Source organism: Corvus hawaiiensis, chromosome 11, assembly GCF_020740725.1.
Source record: "Corvus hawaiiensis isolate bCorHaw1 chromosome 11, bCorHaw1.pri.cur, whole genome shotgun sequence".
Taxonomy (NCBI): domain Eukaryota; kingdom Metazoa; phylum Chordata; class Aves; order Passeriformes; family Corvidae; genus Corvus; species Corvus hawaiiensis.
The window spans coordinates 17,357,377-17,376,531 of NC_063223.1; the positions used below are offsets into that span (position 1 = coordinate 17,357,377).

Here is a 19,155-nt window from a genome sequence, read left to right on the forward strand (position 1 = left end):
TGTCTCCCTCTATTCGAATAAAGTTGCAGGGCTCCTGTCTCCTTTATGGACACTGGCTTTTCCTAACGTGGTTTTCTGCACATCCCTGCCCCTCTCCCTATCCTGGCTCTGTCTTCACCCCTGGCTCCTTACTATCCCTGCCCGTATCCCTTCTTCAGTCCCTGCCTCTGCCTGCATCTCATTAGGAAAATCTCCTTCCCTAAGTAATGTACCAATTACTCTTCCTAGTATGGTATGGCCTTTATTAAGATCTATACACCCCCTGTTACATTGTATACTGCGTAGCTATGGCTGGGTTGGCAGGAAGATGAAGAGAAGAGAAGAGAAGAGAAGAGAAGAGAAGAGAAGAGAAGACAAGAGAAGAGAAGAGAAGAGAAGACAAGAGAAGAGAAGACAAGAGAAAAGAGAAGAGATAAGACCTCCCTGAGACCCTCCCATCATCTGGCCTCACAGATAAGTACCCCTTGAGGTAGTGAGACTGAATCCAGAACGAGGAAAGAGGGATGCCAGCGCCATAGAACTGCACTGGCTTTGCAAAGCCATGGGGACAGCAGGGAATTGGTGGAGCCCTGCTGTACCCCAGCACTTGAAGGGTGCGAGAGCCACATGTGAACCACATTTGGGGTGCTTCGATTTGGCTGGGACAACCCCTGGGTGTGAATAAAGGATATCTACTTTCATGCTCATCTTGGTGTCCTGGTCTTGCTCCTCAGGCTGCATGGGCCAGGTGTGAAATGCTCATGACACCTGTCCCTGCCCACAGCTCTGCCCCTGCCTGTAACCCTGTCCCCATTGCTAGTCCTCTCCCTGCCTCTCTTCCTAATATCCCTGCCTGTATTCCTGCCTTGTTGTCACCCAACACTAAGGGGACACCTATCCCCGCTCCTGCCCATATCCCTGACCTGGCCATTTGCTGCTGCCGCCACTATCTCTACTTTTGTCCTTGTCCCTGCTCCTGATTATATCCCTGTCCCTGCCCATCTCTCCTCTGCCCTATCTGTACCCCTATCGTTGTGCCTGACCCCAGCTGGACCCTATCTCCATCTTACTCATATCCCTGCCCCTGCTGCTGACCTTTCCCTGACCCATCCTTGTCCCTGTCCCTGTCCCTGCCCCTCCCTCCCTCCTCTCCCCAGCCTCTGCCTGTCTCCTGCCCATGTGCTGACTCTGTCCCTTTTTGCTCCTGCCCCTATTCCCTATCTTGTTCCTCTTCCCATTCTTGCCAGTCTCTGCTCCCAGGAGCACACTCCCCCTCTGCCTACAGCCCCTGCCCATCCTCCTGGCAGTGCCTGACCCTGCCCCGAGATCACGGGTGTGAGTTTCTGTTATTTGGCTCTTCCCAGTTTATTTGGGCAGAAGGGCAGTCGCGGGCTCCTTTCCACTTTCGTTTCCAGCTTGGCAGAGTCAGAAACCGAAATTGCGTCAGGAAGAGAAACTGAAACTCCCAGCTTAAGGTAGCACGGGCAGCATCATCCTACCCGTACTACCTGCTGCTTCCTGCGCCCGGGATCAAGGGGCACCGGGGGCTCTGCTGATCCTGGCACCGGCTGCATCCCACTGCAAGGGAGGGCATCAGCCTCCCTGGTGATGCTGGCATCAGCCGTGTCCCACTGATGGGGTTGACACCAGGACCCTCGGTGACACTGGCTATGTCTGCATCTCATTGCCTACAGTGATGCCAGGGCATTTGCTGACACTGGTGACAGCCCCATTCTATTGCCCGTGGTGTCACGAGGGTAGCTGGTGGCACTGGCCACATCCCATTGCCCCTGCTGACCCCATGCCACAGCATGAGCCATGTCCCAGCAGTGGCTGTGCCCCAGCCCGGACACTTGAGCCGCCAGCATGGAACTGGTGCCGGATCCCTGCGGTGGGGCTCTGCCTTTGTCCAGCAGGGCACCCAGGGGAGACCCTGTGTCACCGCAGGCACCTGGGCTACGAGGTCCCCAGCACCCCAGAGCCAGCCTGCAGGCAGCTGTCTCCCTGCCACCACCACCCGAGCTAGATGCCAGGGTGCCGCGCAGCCACTCCTGTCCCCTTCCCAGCCCCCGCAGTGGTGGCACCGGAGACACCCGAGGGGTCCGTGGGAACGACTCGGGGCCACCTTAAGTTCCCAGCGGTGACGCACAGGGGCGGTGGCCCGGGAAGGTTTAAATGCTGCTGCAGACAGCAGCAGGCTGCGCAGAGTGTTGCAGGCAGGAGTAGAGGTAGGAGGTAGCAAGTCAGAAAAGGGCAACGGGAGTGGCACAGCTGTCAGCATGGATGTGGACGAGGTGGCATCCACGAACGGACTGCGAACAGTAACCATCAGGAACCTGGATGGCTGGATCGCGGAGACCCTGCAGCCCAGCACAGCTTTCTCCATGCAGGTGAAGGAGGCAGTGGGGCAAATCTGTGAATTCCTGAAGAGGAACTGCTTTGGGGATGAAATCCACGTCCAAAAGACCGTCAAGGTGAGTGCTGCCCAGCTTGGGGGCCAGCTGACACCCCTGCTGCCATCCTTCCCACTGTCCCATGCTCCAGCTCCTGCCCTGCCTCAGTTTCCCTTGCCAGCTCCAGGAGTGGTGGCAGCTGATCCTGGTGCCAGCAGCGGTGCTGAACAAGCAGGGTCTCTCTCTGCAGGGTGGCTCAGCAGGAAAGGGCACAGCTCTGAAGAAAAACTCTGATGCGGATGTGGTGCTCTTCCTCAGCTGCTTACACAGCTACCAGGAGCAGAAGAAGAACAGAAAGTTTATCCTGGATTTGATCATGAAAAGGCTGAAGGCCTGCAGGGAGAGCTTGCAGTTCAATGTGTACATCAGCAAACCCAAGTACAAGGGTCCTGACAACACACCGCGCTCCCTCAGCCTTACTCTGACCTCCAAGGCGACTGGAGAGTCCATTGATATGGACATCCTGCCTGCCTATGATGCTTTGGGTAAGAGCTGCAGACTGGCACAGGGACAGGCAGTGCTGTCAGTGCTGGGATGGCTCTCACCCTCCTTCTCACCCCACAGGGCAGGTGACTGAGGATGCCCCACCGAATGCAGAAGTGTACGTGAGGCTCCTGCGTGCCTCCAGCCAGCCCGGAGAGTTTTCCCCCTGCTTCACTGAGCTGCAGAAGATGTTTGTGAAGCGTCACCCCGCCAAGCTGAAGAACCTCCTGCGCCTGGTCAAGTACTGGTACAAGGAGGTGAGGGGCTGCCCAGCTTTCCCAGTTCCCACTAGACACCCCTCCCAGCCAGCTCTCACCCCCATCTCTGTCTTCTCCCCAGCTGCTGAATCCACAGTACCCCAATGCGCACCTGCCCCCTAAGTATGCCCTGGAGCTGCTGACCATCTATGCCTGGGAGGAGGCCACAGGCTCCTGCGAGTCCTTTGTCATGGCTCAGGGCTTCCGCACAGTGCTGGAACTGCTGTGCCGGCACCAGGAGATCTGCATCTACTGGGAGAAGTACTACTCGCTCCAGCACAGAGAGATTGGTAACCATGTCAAGGCGTTGCTGTGCAGTCCCCGGTGAGGACCGTGCCCTGTAGGACTGCGCCCACTGACCCCATGGCACTGCCCAGGGCTGACACCAATGCCCACTCTCTGTGTTTGCAGCCCTGTCATCCTGGACCCTGCTGACCCCACGGGGATCCTGGGCCAAAACAAGAACTGGAACTTGATGGCGCATGCAGCTGCCTTCTACTGCCGCTCACTGCCCTGTCTTGAAAATGTCCAGCCCTGGGATGTGCAGGTAAGGCTGCCTGAGCCTGTGAGCATCACGGTCCCCCACCCCTGCCCCTGCTGTCTTTGCCAACCCGCTCTCCTGTCCCTGCAGCCAGCCCGGTCCGTGACCATTGAGGTGGTACAGCTGTCGGGCACCAAACTGAAGAAGCTAGTCAGCCCCTACACCACCATCAGGCAGCTGAAGGAAATGATCCAGCAGAATTGGGGCATCCCGTTATACAGCCAGCGCCTGGCGCAGCAGGAGTCAGGCAGGAGCAACATCATCCTCCAGGACTCCGAGACCCTGGCCATGCATGGCATCTTCTACAACACCACGCTGGTGCTGCTCCAGACTGAGCCCCAGACGATGGAGATCTTTGTCAAGGATGATAAGAATCGGACCACCACCTACACGGTGCTGCCCACTGACACTGTCCGACAGCTGAAGGAGCAGATCCAGGCCCGCCAGGGGCCTTCTGCGAATGAGCAACGCCTGACCTATGGCTCCAGCGAGCTGGAGGACCGGCACACGCTGGCACACTACGATGTCAAGCCCATGACCACAATCTACATGCTCCTGCGGCTCCGGGGGGGTGCAGGCCCCCAGCACCCCTAGTTCCCTGCCTGCTTGCCCTCCTGAGCATTGCCCTCAGCACGAGCCCATGCCCCTGTGTACCCCCCTGTGATGCTGGAAATAAATATTTGGTAGATCCTTGTGCTGCTTGCTCTGTTGGGGACAGTGCCAGGTGTCACATGGGATGGTCAAGGGGTTGGGGTCACCAACCCTTTGGGATGAGGGGGGACCTCAATACCACAAGATGCTGGGATGGCACAGGGACACAGGTGCAGTAAAGCAGTGCTCCCTGTGCCCAGGGTGCCTGGTGGCGTCAGGGATGCCAGCCTGCTGCCAGCTGGACCTCAGGAGAAAAAATCAGCTCCTTTCTCTGCCTGCTCCTGCCTGCACCAGTGCCTGCCTGTGCCCACACTGGGGGCTCAAGTGTCAGGGCTGGGGTGCAGCCAGTGCTGGGACATGGTTTGTACTGGTGGCATGGTGTCACCAGAGCTTTGGGATGTGGCCAGTCCTGATGCCACCGCAGACAGCAGGAGGCAGCAGATTCTGAGGTCACCTTCGGTCACTGCTTTAATTGCTGCCGCTTGGCACTGGGTAAGTTTTGGTTTTCATCTTCCAGAAGTCAGTGGAGCTGAACGCACGGGGAGCTGGAAGCCTGGGGGAAACCTATCAACCTTGGCAATGTCCCTGCAGGTCTTGTCTCCCTTCAGCCCTCCAGTGCTGCCGAACATCCGACTCCTCTAGGCTTGCAGTGCCAGAAGGGGTCCACGTTGTGGGGCACTGGGCTGCCCCCCGAGTGCTTCCTGGGGCTCTGGGTCAGATGCGGGACCCTGGGCGGCTGAATCTGCTTTATTGTGCTCAATTAGTACAAGGTCCCCTGTGCCACTGTTCTACACCCAGGGCGGTGGGTGCCACCTTTACACCCCCCCACATCTCCCCTTTGTGCCCCCCTCCTCCTGCTGGGCCCCTGTGTCCCACCAGTGCCTGTCCTGCCTGTCCGTGCTCCCACTCCTGCCTGTAGCCCTTTTGGGACCCGAGAGTGACCCTGCTGCGCCATCCTCCCGCAGTGCCACGCTGAGGGGGCACTGCCTGGCCCTGCAGGTTTACATTCATCGTAACAGTCGTTAATAAATATTTCGGTGACTCTGCGATGCCGGCAGCCGGCTGGGTCCCCACCGGTGTTGGAGCCGGTGGCAAGGGCACTCGGCAGCCCCTCGGGGGGCTGCTCAGCCCGGCTGCCCTCCTGCGGCCCCGGAGCTGCAGCCCCCCGCCACTGCCCACGCAGCGCTGCCGGCAGGGCGGCCGAGGCTGTGCCCCACCTGCGGCCCCGCTCCTAGGCAGAGCCCGGCGCCCGGGGCCGACCCCCGGGTCACCAGGGGGATGCGCTGCGGGGGCCCCGCTCGGCCCGCGGCCCCTCGTGGGTGCGCCGGCGGCGGGCCCTGCGCGGCTCCTCGCCCTGCCCGCGGCCGGGGGGGCCGGCGGCAGTGCGGGGCGGTGGCGGGGGTCTTCCCCGGCTCCAGAGCCTCTGGCAGACCTTGTCCGTGGCTCCCAGCGGTGGGCGCTCCACCAGCTGGAGGAAGTCCCGGTACCAGACCTTGCGGCCGGGGACCCCGGCGGCGAGCTGGGGGTCTCCGGCAGGCGCCGCGCCCGTGGCCTGCCAGGCGCCGATCACCTCCAGAGAGAGCCGCAGCAGGGGCTGGGTGAAGCCGTGCTCGGTGGCGTGGCAGAGGTAGAGGCCGGCGTCGGCGCGCTGCACGCTGCGCAGCAGGACACCCCGCTCCGTCCGCACCACCCGCTCGTCCATCTGCACCTGCAGCACCCGTGGGGATGGGCGGTCAGCTCGGCACGGCACGGCACGGCACAGTCCCACCGGCGGCACCTGGCCAGGGGGAGCCTACCTCTCGCTGGGGATCGTTCAGGGTGCGCTGGTATGTCCAGAGAACGCGGGCTTGCAGGGATTTGGGGATGCACTCCAGGAAGACAGTGCTTCCCTCCACCCCATAGAGCTGCTTCTGGGGCGCGCTGTCTCGCCCGGGATCTGCGGGGACACAGCCTGGCTGTCAGCCCCCCACCGTGGCAGGGGTGGTCCCCAGACTCTGGCTGGGTCCCAGCTCACCTTCAGAGCAAAGCACGTTGGGGTCACCGTTGCGGACATCCTGCCGGCGGAAACGCCTGTGGGAAGGTGGTGGAGGAGCAGGGGCTGCAGCGCCGTGACCTGTGCTCCTCACCATGGCCTCGGGGCTGGCTGGCTGCCCCAGCACTGCACCATGGCATGTCACCTACCTCTTGGTGTTGGGCACATAGCGGGTGCAGGTGTTGCCATCCCAGGCACAATACGGGTCCCGGGCTAGGCAGCACTCGGCACAGGCTTTGCCGTAGGCACTGCAGCGGTGCAGGGGCAGCTGGGCCAGCGCTGTGGTGGAGCCAGCGTAGAGCTGATGCTGGGGGAAGAGCAGAGCTGAGTACCTCCATGCTGTGGCATGGGGCTAGGCAGAGCCATGGTGGACACAGGAATGCCCAGGGGTCCTCCCTTACCCGCTTGGAGGAAAGCTGCAGGCTGGTGATGGGGGAGGCATCCTGTGGACAGAGCATGGGCAGGAGTTAAGGGTGCATGGGGGGAACCTGGGCATGCAGCCTACTGGCTCCCACATCCTGGCAGCTGGAGTGCCCTGGCACAACCCAGAGCATGGACAGCACACAGGGTGCTGCAGGGAAGTCTGACTGGTGGGATGTGGAGCCCTGACCCTCACCTGGAAGACCTGCAGCTCCTCCAGCAGCAGCGGCTCCATGCGGTGCCAGCTCTCCTTGGGCACTGAGACCACCTTCAGCACTGTGCCCACATCTGCAGGCAGGGAGGGATGAGGCCACAGGTCCCAGCCCCAGCATCCCCCTGCTCTCCCTCACTGCCCCATCCCTGGCATCACCACATGCCTGTGCCAATGAAGAGGACATCGTAGTGGCCATCAGCAGCGGTGACACGATCCACAGCAATGCGGGTGAAAGTGTAGGGCACGGCGGCTTGCAGGAAGAGGGGGCGTTGGCCATGGGGCAAGACAGGGTTGTACATCAGCGGGTGGTGACGGGCAAACTGGATCACCTCGTCTGGGAAGTCCTTGGTGGAGCCGAAGGTGCCGAAGGTTTTGCTGGGGCACTGCAGGGAGACAGCACTGGCTAAGCAGGGTATCACACCCCCTGCCCCCAACTCCAGGTAGTGGCATCCCACTGGTGGCACCAGCTGGGATGCCCCTACACCACGTACCATGCCTGGGCGGGGGTATGGCACACGCCCCTGGTATGACACCCACTGGTAGTTGGGCCCTTCCTTGTGTGCAAAGGGGCCCAGGAAAGCCCGGCGGATGTCGGCCATGGTGTAGACACAGACAGCTGAGCCTTGGAAAACAGAGCTGGTGGGAGAGAGAGGGGAAATATGTGAGGGGGCAAGGGGGGCACCACTGGGTATGTGCAGGTTACTGGGGAGGGGGCTTGACCTGGAGGTGGAGAAGATGGCATAGACCAGAGGGTTTCGCTTGTCTCTTGTCTGCAGCAGGAAAACGTCCCCTGCAAGCAGGGAAGGAATCAGTGCTGCCAGTTTTGCCCACAGCTACACTGGGGGGTCACATCCCCATTTACTCACGGAGCTCATCAAAGTGGGTGTCTGCCCCGTCGGGTCCTGGCACGGCGCAGATGAGCCGAGCCTTCAGGAATGTCGTCCACTTGTTCACCAGGCTACGCTGCCCACCCATGTCGTTCTGCCAGGAAAAGGAAGACACCAGTGTCAGCAGCAGCAGGTGGCACCTGGGCACCCGGGTTCCCAGCCCACCTGCCCGTGGATGCTCTCACCCGGCAGATTTGGCCGATGCGGGCGAAGCTGGTTTTGCCCAGCCCCTGCTGCCGTTCAACCGCTGTTTCACGGAAGAAGAAGTAGATCTTGTCGTCATCGGGGTCCTCACTCTCTGGCACCCAAAAAACGGCCACGAACTTGGGCTCTGGGGATAGAGGGGTGATGCTTCCAATGCCTCCACTAGCTCTGCTCCCCAGGGACCCTGGAGCACCTGTCGGGGTCCCAGGGGAGGGTGCAGAACCAACCCTGCCCAGCTGCAAGGCAGAGGCAGAGTGTGGATGGGACTCCACCAGACATCGGGGGTCTGGAGGGGACACAGGACCCCCTGAAGTCACCCTCTGGAGACAGTGAAGGATAGGGTACATCTGAGCCTGAAGGAGTCATTGCCCTGATGCTTCCAGGCAGCAGCACTGCCGTGCCAGGATGCCAGCACCATTTCCCCCCACCCCAACCCTCCCAGCCCCCAGCACTGACCATTGAGCCAGCGAGAGTCATGCTGCTCCGTGCGGATGGAGGGACGCCGGCCCAGGCTGCGGAAGATGGTAAAGTCACGGCCCATCAGATCGGTGGCTACCCCAGAGTAGAGCTCCTCGCCTGGCAGGCACCGAGGGAAGCGTTATAGGGGACCCCCCGGCACCCCTGTGCCACACTGCACCCGGTACCGGGCTCAGCATTCCCTTACCCACAAGGACAGAGGCAGCTGTATGCCGGGGGTCATACGGGCTCTTCCCCTTGCCATCCTCAGTGTGGTGGGAGTCCAGCTTGAAAACAGGCTCCTGGAGAGGGGTAAGGATGGGAGGTGGGCAGGTGGCAGCAGCGGGGGGCTGTGGTGGTGCCAGGGGAGGCTCACTTCTGCATGCTGGCCAGCCTCGACGAAGGCACAGACTGGGTGGAAGGCACCAGTGCCACAGGCGTACAGGTGGGTGCGGTTGTAGGGGTGCAGGATCTTCACAAAGTTCATGCATTCAGCCTGGGGATGCAGGGAATGAAGGGTGAGGTGGTGCTGGGGCAGACCCCTGGTACAGCCCTGGCATCCCACAACACGCCCCATCACTCACAGTGATGTCCTTGCCGGCCCAGTTGCATTCTTCCCTCCACTCCACAGGAGCTGGCCAGTAGATCTGCGGGTGGAAAAGGGGATGCTCACAGCACCTGGTGCACCCGGGACTGCCCTGCCAGCATGTCTGCCCCTGCCCTGTTACCTTCCTGTCCCGCTGGCTGATGTCATCCAGGGCCAAAGAGAGGAGGTGGTTCTTGGCACCCACGAAGAGACGGCCACGCTCCTCGTCCAGCAGCAGGGCCTCGTAGCAGCAGGAGCGCTCCAGCGAGAAGAGGCGCAGCCCATGGCGAGCCCGCAGCTCTGCCGGGACCAACTGGCACTGCTCAGCCCGGCCCCGCCACTACCTGTCCATCTCCACTGCCCTGGACACATGCTCCAAGGCAGCCTGGATCAGGCCACGGCCCCCTGCCATGCCATCCCCTCCCCCAAACCTGTCCCACTGGCTTGACCAGGTTCACCAAGCCCTTGCCGGCCCAGCACTCATCCCCATCCAGCCCCACACCCATCCTTATGTCCCCTGAGACTCATCCCCAAACCACCCAGCATCGATTCCCATGCCCCTCGGCACCCATCTCTGCACTGCTCCCCCCGCTCAGGCAGCAGGGGAGAAGTGGCCATTCCCTGCCCCGCGGAGCTAATCTCACCGTGGCGGGAACAAACAGCCCTTTGTCAGGCTGGGAGGAGAGCTCTTGCTGAGACCTGCTGCCGGACAAAGCCCCCTGCGCCGTGCTGGAGCCCAAGGAGCGGCCAGCCGGGACATGGCACCAGCTCTCTGGCTGGCACGACATTCCCACCAGGTATGGCACAGCTGTGGCTAGGGAGTGCCACCGTGGTGCACACAGGGATAGGGGCACCTGAGCCGGCACATGCCGGGGGCTGGGAGTGAGGTCCCAAGCACAGGCATGGCTCCAAGGGCAGGCAGGTGGCCCTGGGGGGGCTGGCATCAGGTAAGGAACATGGCAGGCAGTACCAACACCTGACAGCCCGCGGGGAGGGCGGCAGCAGTGCTGGGGACGTGCCGGTGCTGGGGTTTTGCACCCTTCCCACCACGCTGCCCCCCAGGATACTCCCGGCCCTCGGGACGATGCTGGGTGCTGCTGGCACGTAACCAGTGCACCCACACCTGACCCCAGGCCCCCCCACCCTGCCCGTGTCCCATGCTCACCGGGGAAGGACAGCTTGAGGCGGGGGGTGGCAGCGGGTGGGGGGCGGCCGGCGGCGAGGCCGCGCAGCAGGAGCAGGAGCAGGAGCAGCGTGCGGCTCATGGCCGGGGTCTGGCTGGTGGCGCCGCGGCTGGGGCAGAGAAACAAGACCTCAGCTCGGGTTACAGCGCCCTCCCCACAGCCCCCAGACCGCGATCCCTCCCCGATGCTGCCGACGGTGTCTGGAGAGCCCTGACCATCGGCATAGGGCAACTCCAGGCACGGCATGAGGGGATCTCCCATTGGGCTCGACCTGGCAGTAGGAGGGGACACGAGCCAGTCACATCCCTCCCTGTCTTTAGGCCCCCATTAATCCAGCCCCAAAACCTAATGGGCTTCGAGAACAGCCCTCCTGCTCCTGCCCATGGGGAAACTGAGGCAGCCCAGCCAAGCAGCATCCAGCCCTGCCCATGCCTGTCCGAGCCCATCAGCAGGAGGGTGCTGGGCTCTGCCCATTCCTGCCTGCAAGCACAGAGCTGTCCTATAGGAATGGGGACAAGGACAAGTAGTGACAACCAGATAGGGCACCCTGGATAGTCAGTGGGCTCCTGAGCACTGGGCAAGCTGTCCCTAATGGTAGTCATGGGGTCCCATGCCTCAGTTTCCCCCACTGCTACAGCCCCACCGTTAGCCCCTGGCCTTTCTTGTACCACCATACAAATGGGAGCAGGGTTTGGGGGGCTCTGGCTAAGTGAATGCCCACAATACTCAGAGGGGCCCATGCCGGTGTGTCCACCACTCTGACGGGTGCCCACCACAAGGTGGGGAAGTGCTCCTCCGGCTCTGGCAGCAGCACGCTCTCCCCTGAGGACCGGGAGGTGATGGTTATCAGGGCACTGTGCCAGAACAGAGATCCCACCTTGCCCCGCTGGCCATGCTGCAGTGCCTTGTGCAAGGCACAAACTGAGCTATGCCGGTCATCAGCCCCTGTGGGCCTCACCAGGACACCAGTGACAACCAAAGCCCCACCACAGACCCGGGGATCGGTGCAATCCCCGAGGCTCTGCTGCCCTGCATGAGCTGGGAGCTGGTGGATGCTGCCCTGGAGGGTCACATATACATGGCATAGACTGGGGCTCCTGCGGGCAGGGCAGCACCCTCCAGGCTGGCCGGTGGAGATGAGCCCGGGGCAGGCAGCAGGCAGGGCCTGGCTGGGCGCAGTGCCGGGTCTGGCTGCCCGGTGTCCCGGCACGAAGGCGGTCAGCGCTAATGGCATTTACAGAGGCGCCGGGATGAGGCGCGGGACCCGCCGGGCTCTGGCAGCCCCGACGGCTGCCGCCAGCCAGGGCCGTGCCGGGGCACCGGGGGCCTCCCGTTTCCCCGCACTCGCCGAGCGGCCAGGGCTGACCCCCGGGCGCGGACCCGCGTGGCTCTGACCCGGCTGGCACGGGGGGCCGGATGGGGGGCAAGCAGCAGCGGCAGCACCACAGACCCTCGGTGCCAACCCTGGAGGATCTAGCCCGCGAAACTCCCCGTGCCAACCCCGATGCCAGCCCTCCGGTGCCAGAGGGGACACGAACCCCGCCGCGAGCCCCACGGTACCAGCACGGGCAGCCCCCCCAGACGGCAGCGCAGAGACCCCATCCTGGGACACTCTCCGGCCACCCGCGTACCCTGCTGGCTCCCCGACCCCCGGCACCCACCTGTGTCCCGGCTCGGCTCGGCCCGGCCCGGCCCCGCCCGCCGCGTCCGCCGGGAGGGAGCGGGGCGGCCCCGCGGGGCGGGGCGGGGCGGGGCCGGGGGCGCGCACAGGGACACGCACACGTGTGTGCGGACACACATTCACAGCAGACACGCGGGCACCCTCACACATACACAGGCACACAGGCGAGCACCCACGGACACTCACACAAACACACACACAGCCGTGCTGGCACCGGGGTGACACTCACGGGGATACCCACGGTGACACCCGCTGCCCCCGGGGCAGAGCTGAGGATGCCACGCTCAGCACACGTGTGGCTCAGCACACCAGTGGTGGCGGGGCTACCTCCTCCCCGGGACAGGCACTTGCCTGCCCGGGTGTGGGGGCCGTGCCGGGGGATGCCGGGGACGTACCGGGGGTACGGGGGGCCGGTCCCGCGCCCCGCTCAGCTGCAGCCCAGATGTCTGGCCTGAGCCCAGCCCCGAGCAAACAAAATTCCTCCGCTGCCTCCCATTTTCCAGCTGCCGCTGCCAAGAATAGCAAGTGCCGAGTGGTGCCGGCAGCGGGGCCACGCGTGCCTCGGCGGGCAGGGCTCGGAGCGGGGGGAACACGAGCTGCCTTGGGGGCCACACCTGCCTTGTTCTCCCCGTGCCCCCGACTGTCCATACCTGCGGGTGCAGGAGTCCAGGAAGGCAGGTCCAGAATCAGCGGGGAGGCAGAGCTGCAGGCAGGCAGGGGTGCAGGCAGCAGACTGCAGGCAGGTGCAGGGTGAGTGGGGAGGCAGGAGTGCGGGCAGAAGTGGGTGCGGGCAGGTGCAGGCAGTGGGTGCCAGCCGGCAGCGAGTGCAGGTGGGCTGGCAGCGAGTGCGGACGGGCCAGCAGCAGGGCAGGCAGGGCAGGTGCAGGCAGGCAGCTGGCACAGGCAGGCAGTGAGTTCAGCAGGAAGCCAGAGCCGTGCAGGCAGGCCAGCAGTAGGCAGAAGCTGTGCCAGGCAGGGTGCCCGGGCAATGCCCTTCTGTCCCACTGCCAGTAACCCTCGTGCTGCCAGCCCTGGTACTCTGGCATGTTGGCAGGCTCTGTTCCAGCACCACCACTCGTTCTTCTCCTGGCTGTGCCACAGTGCTGAGTGGCAGCCAGCCCAGCCCAACCCAGCTTTGTGGGCAGCAAAGGGGACAGAGACAGCAAAGAGACGGGTGGGGCAGCAGAGGAGCTGGCACCGGTACGGCAGGGGTTACTCTGCTGTAAGACTTTGTCCAGGCACCAACAGGACTTTGGGCTGGGTGGCCCCCACACGGCTGGGCATGGCGTCCCTGTGCTTACCGTCCCAGGACGGCAGGCTGAGATGGTGGGGACAGGGATGTCGTGCCCAGCCCTGCACAGTGGGCACTTTCCTGTGCTATTCCAGCACAGTGCCTCAGTTTCCCTTCACCCAGCTGGGACTTTTCCAACTGCTGCCACTCCCAGCAAGCGTGGCGAGGTGTCCAGGTGACGTCACCATCACCCCAGCCCTGGAGCCCTGCGGGGACCTTGCTGGCAGCGGCTCCGCCTGGAGAAACCATCAAGCGTCAGAAGGGCCGGGCTTCCATCCCGGAAAAAACGGCGCGGGAGGGATGCGCCACGTCGGCCGCCGGCCACCCCTTCCTGCCCCACCGGGTGCTCTGGGCAAGCACCAGAGCCACTGGGCACTGGCATGATGACAGTCCCCATCTCGAATGGGCATCGCCACTAGCATCCCGTCCTCATCCCTGCACTCTCTGCCAGCCCGCGGAAGGCTTCACAGCCAGGTGCCGGTGGCCTGGCTCCCTGCCAGCGCGGGGGTGTCACTGCCAACGGCACCAGCAGGTGCTGGCGCTTTCGCTCTTTGATCCCGCCCCTGCCGCTGGCAGATCCGCACCCAGGGATCGCTGCCTCGGCCAAATCTCCCCTGGCGGTTCCGGCTCCGGTAAGCGTGTGTAGCTCTGCCGGCAGCGCCCGAGCCCCCAGCAGTGTTTGCGGTAGGAAACGGCTCCTCTGCACCCCGCAGGGCTCCGGGGGCGGCGCGGCAGCAGGCAGCGGCCAACGCTCCTGCACCTCCTGCGCCGGCTGAGGCAGCAGGGCATGGGATGTATCCATGCCATCAAATGGGGGACCAGAACCACTGGCTGCTGGATACCCTGCATGGAGGGACAAGGGCTGGGATGGGCATCCACCAGCCCTCAGGATGGGTACAAATCCTGCACCCCAAACGGGAATGGTACCTTGCTCTGGTGATTCCGTGGGGACCTGCGGGGTGACTCCCCCAAGGGTGCTACAGGGTGGTCCCCCATGCCTCTGGTGGAGCCATCATGGCTGAGGACATGCAAAACCCAAGGGTCAAGGTGAGCTGCGTCATGACACCCGGTGCCATAAGCATCTCTATGACACATGGGCTTGGCACGGCACTGCTCCCCAGCCAAGAGACGGGCTTGTGCAGCAGGGTGGCCTTTGCTAGCACTGCCAGTGACACTGCCAACTTGTCAGCAGGGGAGGAGTGAGGCATCCCCACCCCAGCCTACACCCATGACCTGGACACAGGGATACACTGCTCAAACTAGTATCCCCTGGATCTGGAAACCCCAAAAAGCTGTTGGTGGTTTGTGATGGCACTAAAGATGTGGCTTTAGGACTTCTTTGGGAGTCCATCTGTGGCACATAGTGTTGGGCCATAGGATGGCATCAGGCCTTGTGAGGCTGCCACATTCCTGGTGCAGGGGAAGGATGTGCCAGGCAGGCGACAGAGCCCATGGCATCCCAAGTGTGAGGGCTTGTCTGGCAGCAAGCAAACGTGCCTGAGACAGCTGCATCCTTGTAGCACAGCATGGTGGCGAAGTCACAGGGGACACCAGCTCTAGGCTCACACCCTGTCTGTGGATACATGCACCCCGACCCTGTGTCCACCCCCCAACACAGCACTCTGGTGCGAGACCCCAGCATCAGGGACCCCTGTGGCCCCAGAGCATTCCAGCCGGGATTAGGTACCGGCTCCTGGCAGCACCATGCTGGTGTAGCCCAGCTAATCCCCTTTTAATTGTCCCAACCCTGTGCCGGCCTGATCTGGGCTGCCCAGGGGGTGGGGGTGTTGTGTGCACCCTAGTGCCTGAGCATATCTGGGGTGCTGCCATCGTGTGTCCCTTCTGTGGGACCGAGCCATGGGGTACATGGTGAACCTTTGGGGTGATGATGAAGGGGGGGATGTCCATCCCCCAGGTGCAGGACAATGGCTTTTTGCAAAGGGAAAGGGAGGGATCCTGGTCTTACAGGATCCTATCCTCCTGACCCAAGGTGACCACTTGCCCTTGGCTTCGTGTCTGCCAGCAGCCAGGCTCTGCGACAGGCAGAGGGGCCATGTGCCTTGCACTGAAAACCACTGAAGCTCCTCAAAACCATACGTGGGGCGGGAGCAGGACACCCAAGTTTTCTGCCACCATCGAAGCCCTCTCCCCACCCCAGCAGGAGGGCAGCGGGAGATGCTGGCTGAGCCCCCCTGCCTGCTGCCCTGCCCATGTCCCTTCGGCCCTGCCCTGTGCCACACCAACCAGCGGCATCCAGCTCCTTAGGCTTTAAAAATAGGCTGGTGTCCCTGCCATGGGGTCAGTAATTTTAGCCAGGGTGTGTCTCTTTGGGAAGAACGCGGATCCATTCATCTTCTCCTGCTGGCCTGGCTGCATCCACACCCAGGGCTGATGTCAGCCCCTCGTTGCCCACTTGCCCCGGGCCAAAGCAGTACAGCCATGGCCACCTTGGGCACAGGCAATGTCTGGTGGGATGGTGAGGGTGGGGAAGTGAGGACAGGAGTGTCCAGCTGCCCCCCCGAGCCCTCCTGCTCCCCATCTTGGGCATCTTGCCCCCAAAGCTGGTGGCACCAGGGAGCACAGCATTCCATGGCACCCAGCAGCACCCAGCCAGGCCGTGGTGGAAGAGTGCTGGCACCCTCTTCTCTCACCCTTCTCCTCTCACCCCGGCCCCCCAACACAACAGCCACTTCAGATCGCCTCCCACGGTGCTCCCGGGGGGCTGTGCCGGCTGGGAAGGCTGCGGGGGCCGCCGCCGAGCATAATGGGGCTATTGATGGCCGAGCCAGCGGCCCCGGCACGGCACAATGGGGCCTTGTCTGCTGGCCCAGCTCCCGCTCCTGCCCAGCCCCGTGCCCAGCCTCAGGATACCCCCTTTCCCGATTGCCTTGGAGCTCGCCCAGGTGCTGGCCAGGACAAACCCTGCCTTGACCGAGCCAGTGAGTACTGTGAAGGAGCAGCAGGTGGGAGGCCACCAGGTGAGCCCCCCCTTCTCATAAACCCGTGCCCAGGGAAGGAGCATTGCTTGGGAAACTTCCCAGCATGGTGGTGCTCACCCCTGCCACCCCCACTGGGACAGGGCTGCTGGTTCCTGCTCAGTTGTGGGGTGACAGGAACAAGGAGGTGGTACATGCCCAGTGACGCCTTCACTTCCCTCTCAGGACCATGTCCGAGCCCGCTGGCACCCAGTACCCACCGAGGGGAAGCAGGGACCTCACTGCTCCCCACGGAGCTCCATAGTCCCAGTCCCCCAACCCCATGGCCCCCCTCAGTGGGCCAGCCCGGTGCCCCAAATCCACCATCTCACCTGCTGTGGTGCGTGGGCTCTGCCGGAGCTCGCCTGCCTCCTTGCCCGGCGGGTAAGCTGGGGCTCTGGCTGCCGCCTGCTCTTTAAACCCCAAATCCCCGGTGCTGGGCGCCAGTCCCGCCAGCGGCGGGGGTGGAGGGAGGGGATGCAAAGCCCCGGTCCCTGCTCCCGGGGCCGGCACCAACAAAAGGCAACTGTGTCGTGTGTCCTCCCTCTGCACCCAACGACCTGGTTGGCTGCTTGGGAACAGCCCCTCGGGACCCCAGGGCTTTCTGGGGTGCTGCCACCCCCTCTGCCTGCACTGGAAAGTGAGGAGAGGTGCCAGCAAGCCTAGGATCCCTGATCACAGCCGCGGTACATCCCGATGTCCCCAAGCACCCGTTCCTGCCTGCTTGGTCCTGTTCCTGCCTTGGAGGAGTGCCAGGGTGAAGGCACTTATCACCGTCTCAGTGCCTCATCTGCTCCTGCAAAGCCCAGCCCAGCAGGGCTGGAGGGGGAGGAAGGGGATGTGGCTGCTGCCGTGGTGCCCGTTCTGGGGGGACTCACCCCATGGTACCCCCATAGCTGCCGTGGGGCCGGGTGGCTGCCTGCGGAGCATCCCCGCGGTCCGAAGGCCGAGCAGCCGGTGACTCCTCATTAATGTGGGGTAAATGTGTAACAAGTTCTCGGCTGGGCTGGGGCGGTTTGAGCCGCATGACTCCTGTTGCCTTCCCGGCATCCTGGGAAATGGGGATTTAGTGGCTCTATCGCGATAAGAGCCACTCAGCCGGGGCAGGAGGGAGAAGGAAAGTCCATCTTGTGGCCGGACACACTGGGGTGAACAGTGCTGGCTGGACGGAACAGAGTGGGCAGCGTGCTGGGCTGGGCTGGGCACAAGCCCATTGCCGGAGGGAGAGAGGATGATCTCAGCCCGTCTGCCCTCCAAGAGGGCATGAGGTGAGACAGCCAAGGGAGCCAGGCTCTGTTCAGCAGTGCATGGGAGGCAATGGGCACCACTGTAATAAAAAAAACAGAACAGGAAATTCCATCTGGAGGCAAGGGAATGTGTTTTTCTTCTGTGACAGTGGCCAGGTGCTGACATGGCTGTGCCAGAGGCTGCAGAGCATCCAGCCATGAGGATCCGTGCTCAGGCAGCCGGCACCAGCTGAGCCACTCCTGCCGTGGGGTGGGCTCAGGACAGCCAGGGACTCTGCCAGTACTGTGCCAGGCCCCAGCCTCAATCCTGGCAGCTGTGACCGTGCAGGTGGAGAGGGGCTGGAACGCATGATCCTGGGATGTCAGTGCTGCCACAGAGCTGGGCTCTTAGCATGTTGTCCCAGAACTGACAGTGGGTCACTGTGCTGTGCCATGTGGTGCCGTGGGAAGCCCCAGGGCACCTCACCGTGTTGAGCTCCATGGAAAGCACTGGGGTGGACACAGGCCTCGGGAAACAGGTGACCTCCAATGGAGAGGTGCCAGGCAGCGTGGCCACCATTTCCCATGGGATAGACTGAAGGAGACTGGGGCTGTCCCACACAGGGGCAGGCAGAGTTCTGGGGTGCAAGCTGGAGGAGAGGGCTTGCTGGGACACAGATCTGGGGGGACGTGGGCTGGAGTGATATGGGTGTGACAAGGCACTGAGTGCTGGGGAAGCCCCAGTGGGGCCAGGCTGGGTGCAGGCACGGGGGAGGGAGTGTGGGCAGTGGGCGGGCAGGGGGCGGGCAGGGGGCGGGCAGCGGTCAGGGGGCGGGGAGCAGTCAGGGGGCGGTCAGGGGGCGGTCAGGGGGTGGTCAGGGGGTGGTCAGGGGGCGGGCAGGGGGCGGGCAGCGGGGAGGGGTCAGGGGGTGGTCGGGGGTGGTCAGGGGGCGGGCAGGGGGCGGGCAGCGGGGAGGGGTCAGGGGGTGGTCGGGGGCGGGCAGGGGGCGGGCAGGGGGCGGGCAGCGGGGAGGGGTCAGGGGGTGGTCGGGGGCGGGCAGGGGGCGGGCAGGGGGCGGGCAGCGGGCAGGGGGCGGTCAGGGGGTGGGCAGGGGGCGGGCAGCGGGCAGGGGGCGGGCAGCGGGCAGGGGGCAGGGGGCGGTCAGGGGGTGGGCAGGGGGCGGGCAGGGGGTGGGCAGCGGGCAGCGGGCAGAGGGTGGGCAGGGGGCGGGCAGGGGGCGGGCAGGGGGCGGTCAGGGGGCGGGCAGGGGGCGGTCAGGGGGCGGTCAGGGGGCGGTCAGGGGGTGGGCAGGGGGCGGTCAGGGGGTGGGCAGGGGGCGGTCAGGGGGCGGGCAGGGGGCGGGCAGGGGGCGGGCAGGGGGCGGGCAGCGGGCAGGGGGCGGGCAGGGGGCGGGCAGGGGGCGGGCAGGGGGCGGGCAGGGGGCGGGCAGGGGGCGGGCAGGGGGCGGGCAGCGGGCAGGGGGCGGGCAGGGCGCGGCTGTGCCGCCGGCTGCCGGCAGAGGGCGGTCGGGCACCGGTCCGGCCGTGCCGCTCCCCCCGCGCTCGCCGCCGGTCCCCCCGCGCTCCCCGGTGCTCCCGGGCAGGGCCATCGCCAGCCCACAGAGTCACGGGACG

At 64.1% G+C, this 19,155-nt stretch overlaps 2 protein-coding genes across 5 annotated transcripts; one reads left to right on the top strand and one right to left on the bottom strand.

Moving 5' to 3' along the window:
* Positions 1-2,167: 2,167 nt before the first annotated feature.
* Positions 2,168-4,406, top strand: LOC125331670 (2'-5'-oligoadenylate synthase 1-like). The gene is made up of 6 exons (XM_048315953.1): positions 2,168-2,453; positions 2,623-2,917; positions 2,997-3,172; positions 3,255-3,496; positions 3,584-3,719; positions 3,804-4,406. The coding sequence occupies exons 1-6, from the start codon at positions 2,259-2,261 to the stop codon at positions 4,305-4,307; spliced, it is 1,548 nt and encodes a 515-aa protein (XP_048171910.1). The 5' UTR covers positions 2,168-2,258; the 3' UTR covers positions 4,308-4,406.
* Positions 4,407-4,806: 400 nt separating this feature from the next.
* On the bottom strand, positions 4,807-17,336 carry SEMA3B (semaphorin 3B). Of its 4 annotated transcripts, none has more exons than XM_048315949.1 (18): positions 17,173-17,336; positions 10,329-10,456; positions 9,306-9,463; positions 9,162-9,224; positions 8,954-9,073; positions 8,786-8,879; positions 8,578-8,697; positions 8,103-8,248; positions 7,897-8,011; positions 7,751-7,820; positions 7,522-7,666; positions 7,194-7,413; positions 7,013-7,104; positions 6,798-6,839; positions 6,546-6,703; positions 6,379-6,434; positions 6,161-6,300; positions 4,807-6,072 (listed from the first exon to the last, which is right to left on the bottom strand). In XM_048315949.1, exons 1-18 carry the CDS (start codon positions 17,319-17,321, stop codon positions 5,632-5,634), a joined length of 2,457 nt encoding a protein of 818 aa, XP_048171906.1. In that variant the 5' UTR covers positions 17,322-17,336; the 3' UTR covers positions 4,807-5,631. The 4 variants fall into 4 exon arrangements, with proteins under 4 accessions (XP_048171906.1, XP_048171907.1, XP_048171908.1 ...); XM_048315950.1 differs by lacking the exon at positions 17,173-17,336 and adding an exon at positions 16,627-17,017; XM_048315951.1 differs by lacking the exon at positions 17,173-17,336 and adding an exon at positions 12,679-12,868.
* Positions 17,337-19,155: the final 1,819 nt, after the last annotated feature.

Excerpts from the sequence above, each read along its gene's own strand:
- SEMA3B (XM_048315949.1), bottom strand. The coding sequence starts at position 17,321 with ATGCGGCTCAAACCGCCCCAGCCCAGCCGAGAACTTGTTACACATTTA. Across the intron at positions 9,464-10,328 it reads CCTCAAGCTGTCCTTCCCCG|AGCTGCGGGCTCGCCATGGG; the intron begins GTGAGCATGGGA and ends TGGTCCCGGCAG. Across the intron at positions 6,840-7,012 it reads AGGAGCTGCAGGTCTTCCAG|GATGCCTCCCCCATCACCAG; the intron begins GTGAGGGTCAGG and ends CTCTGTCCACAG.
- LOC125331670 (XM_048315953.1), top strand. The coding sequence starts at position 2,259 with ATGGATGTGGACGAGGTGGCATCCACGAACGGACTGCGAACAGTAACC. Across the intron at positions 3,497-3,583 it reads GCGTTGCTGTGCAGTCCCCG|CCCTGTCATCCTGGACCCTG; the intron begins GTGAGGACCGTG and ends CTGTGTTTGCAG. Across the intron at positions 3,720-3,803 it reads TCCAGCCCTGGGATGTGCAG|CCAGCCCGGTCCGTGACCAT; the intron begins GTAAGGCTGCCT and ends CTGTCCCTGCAG.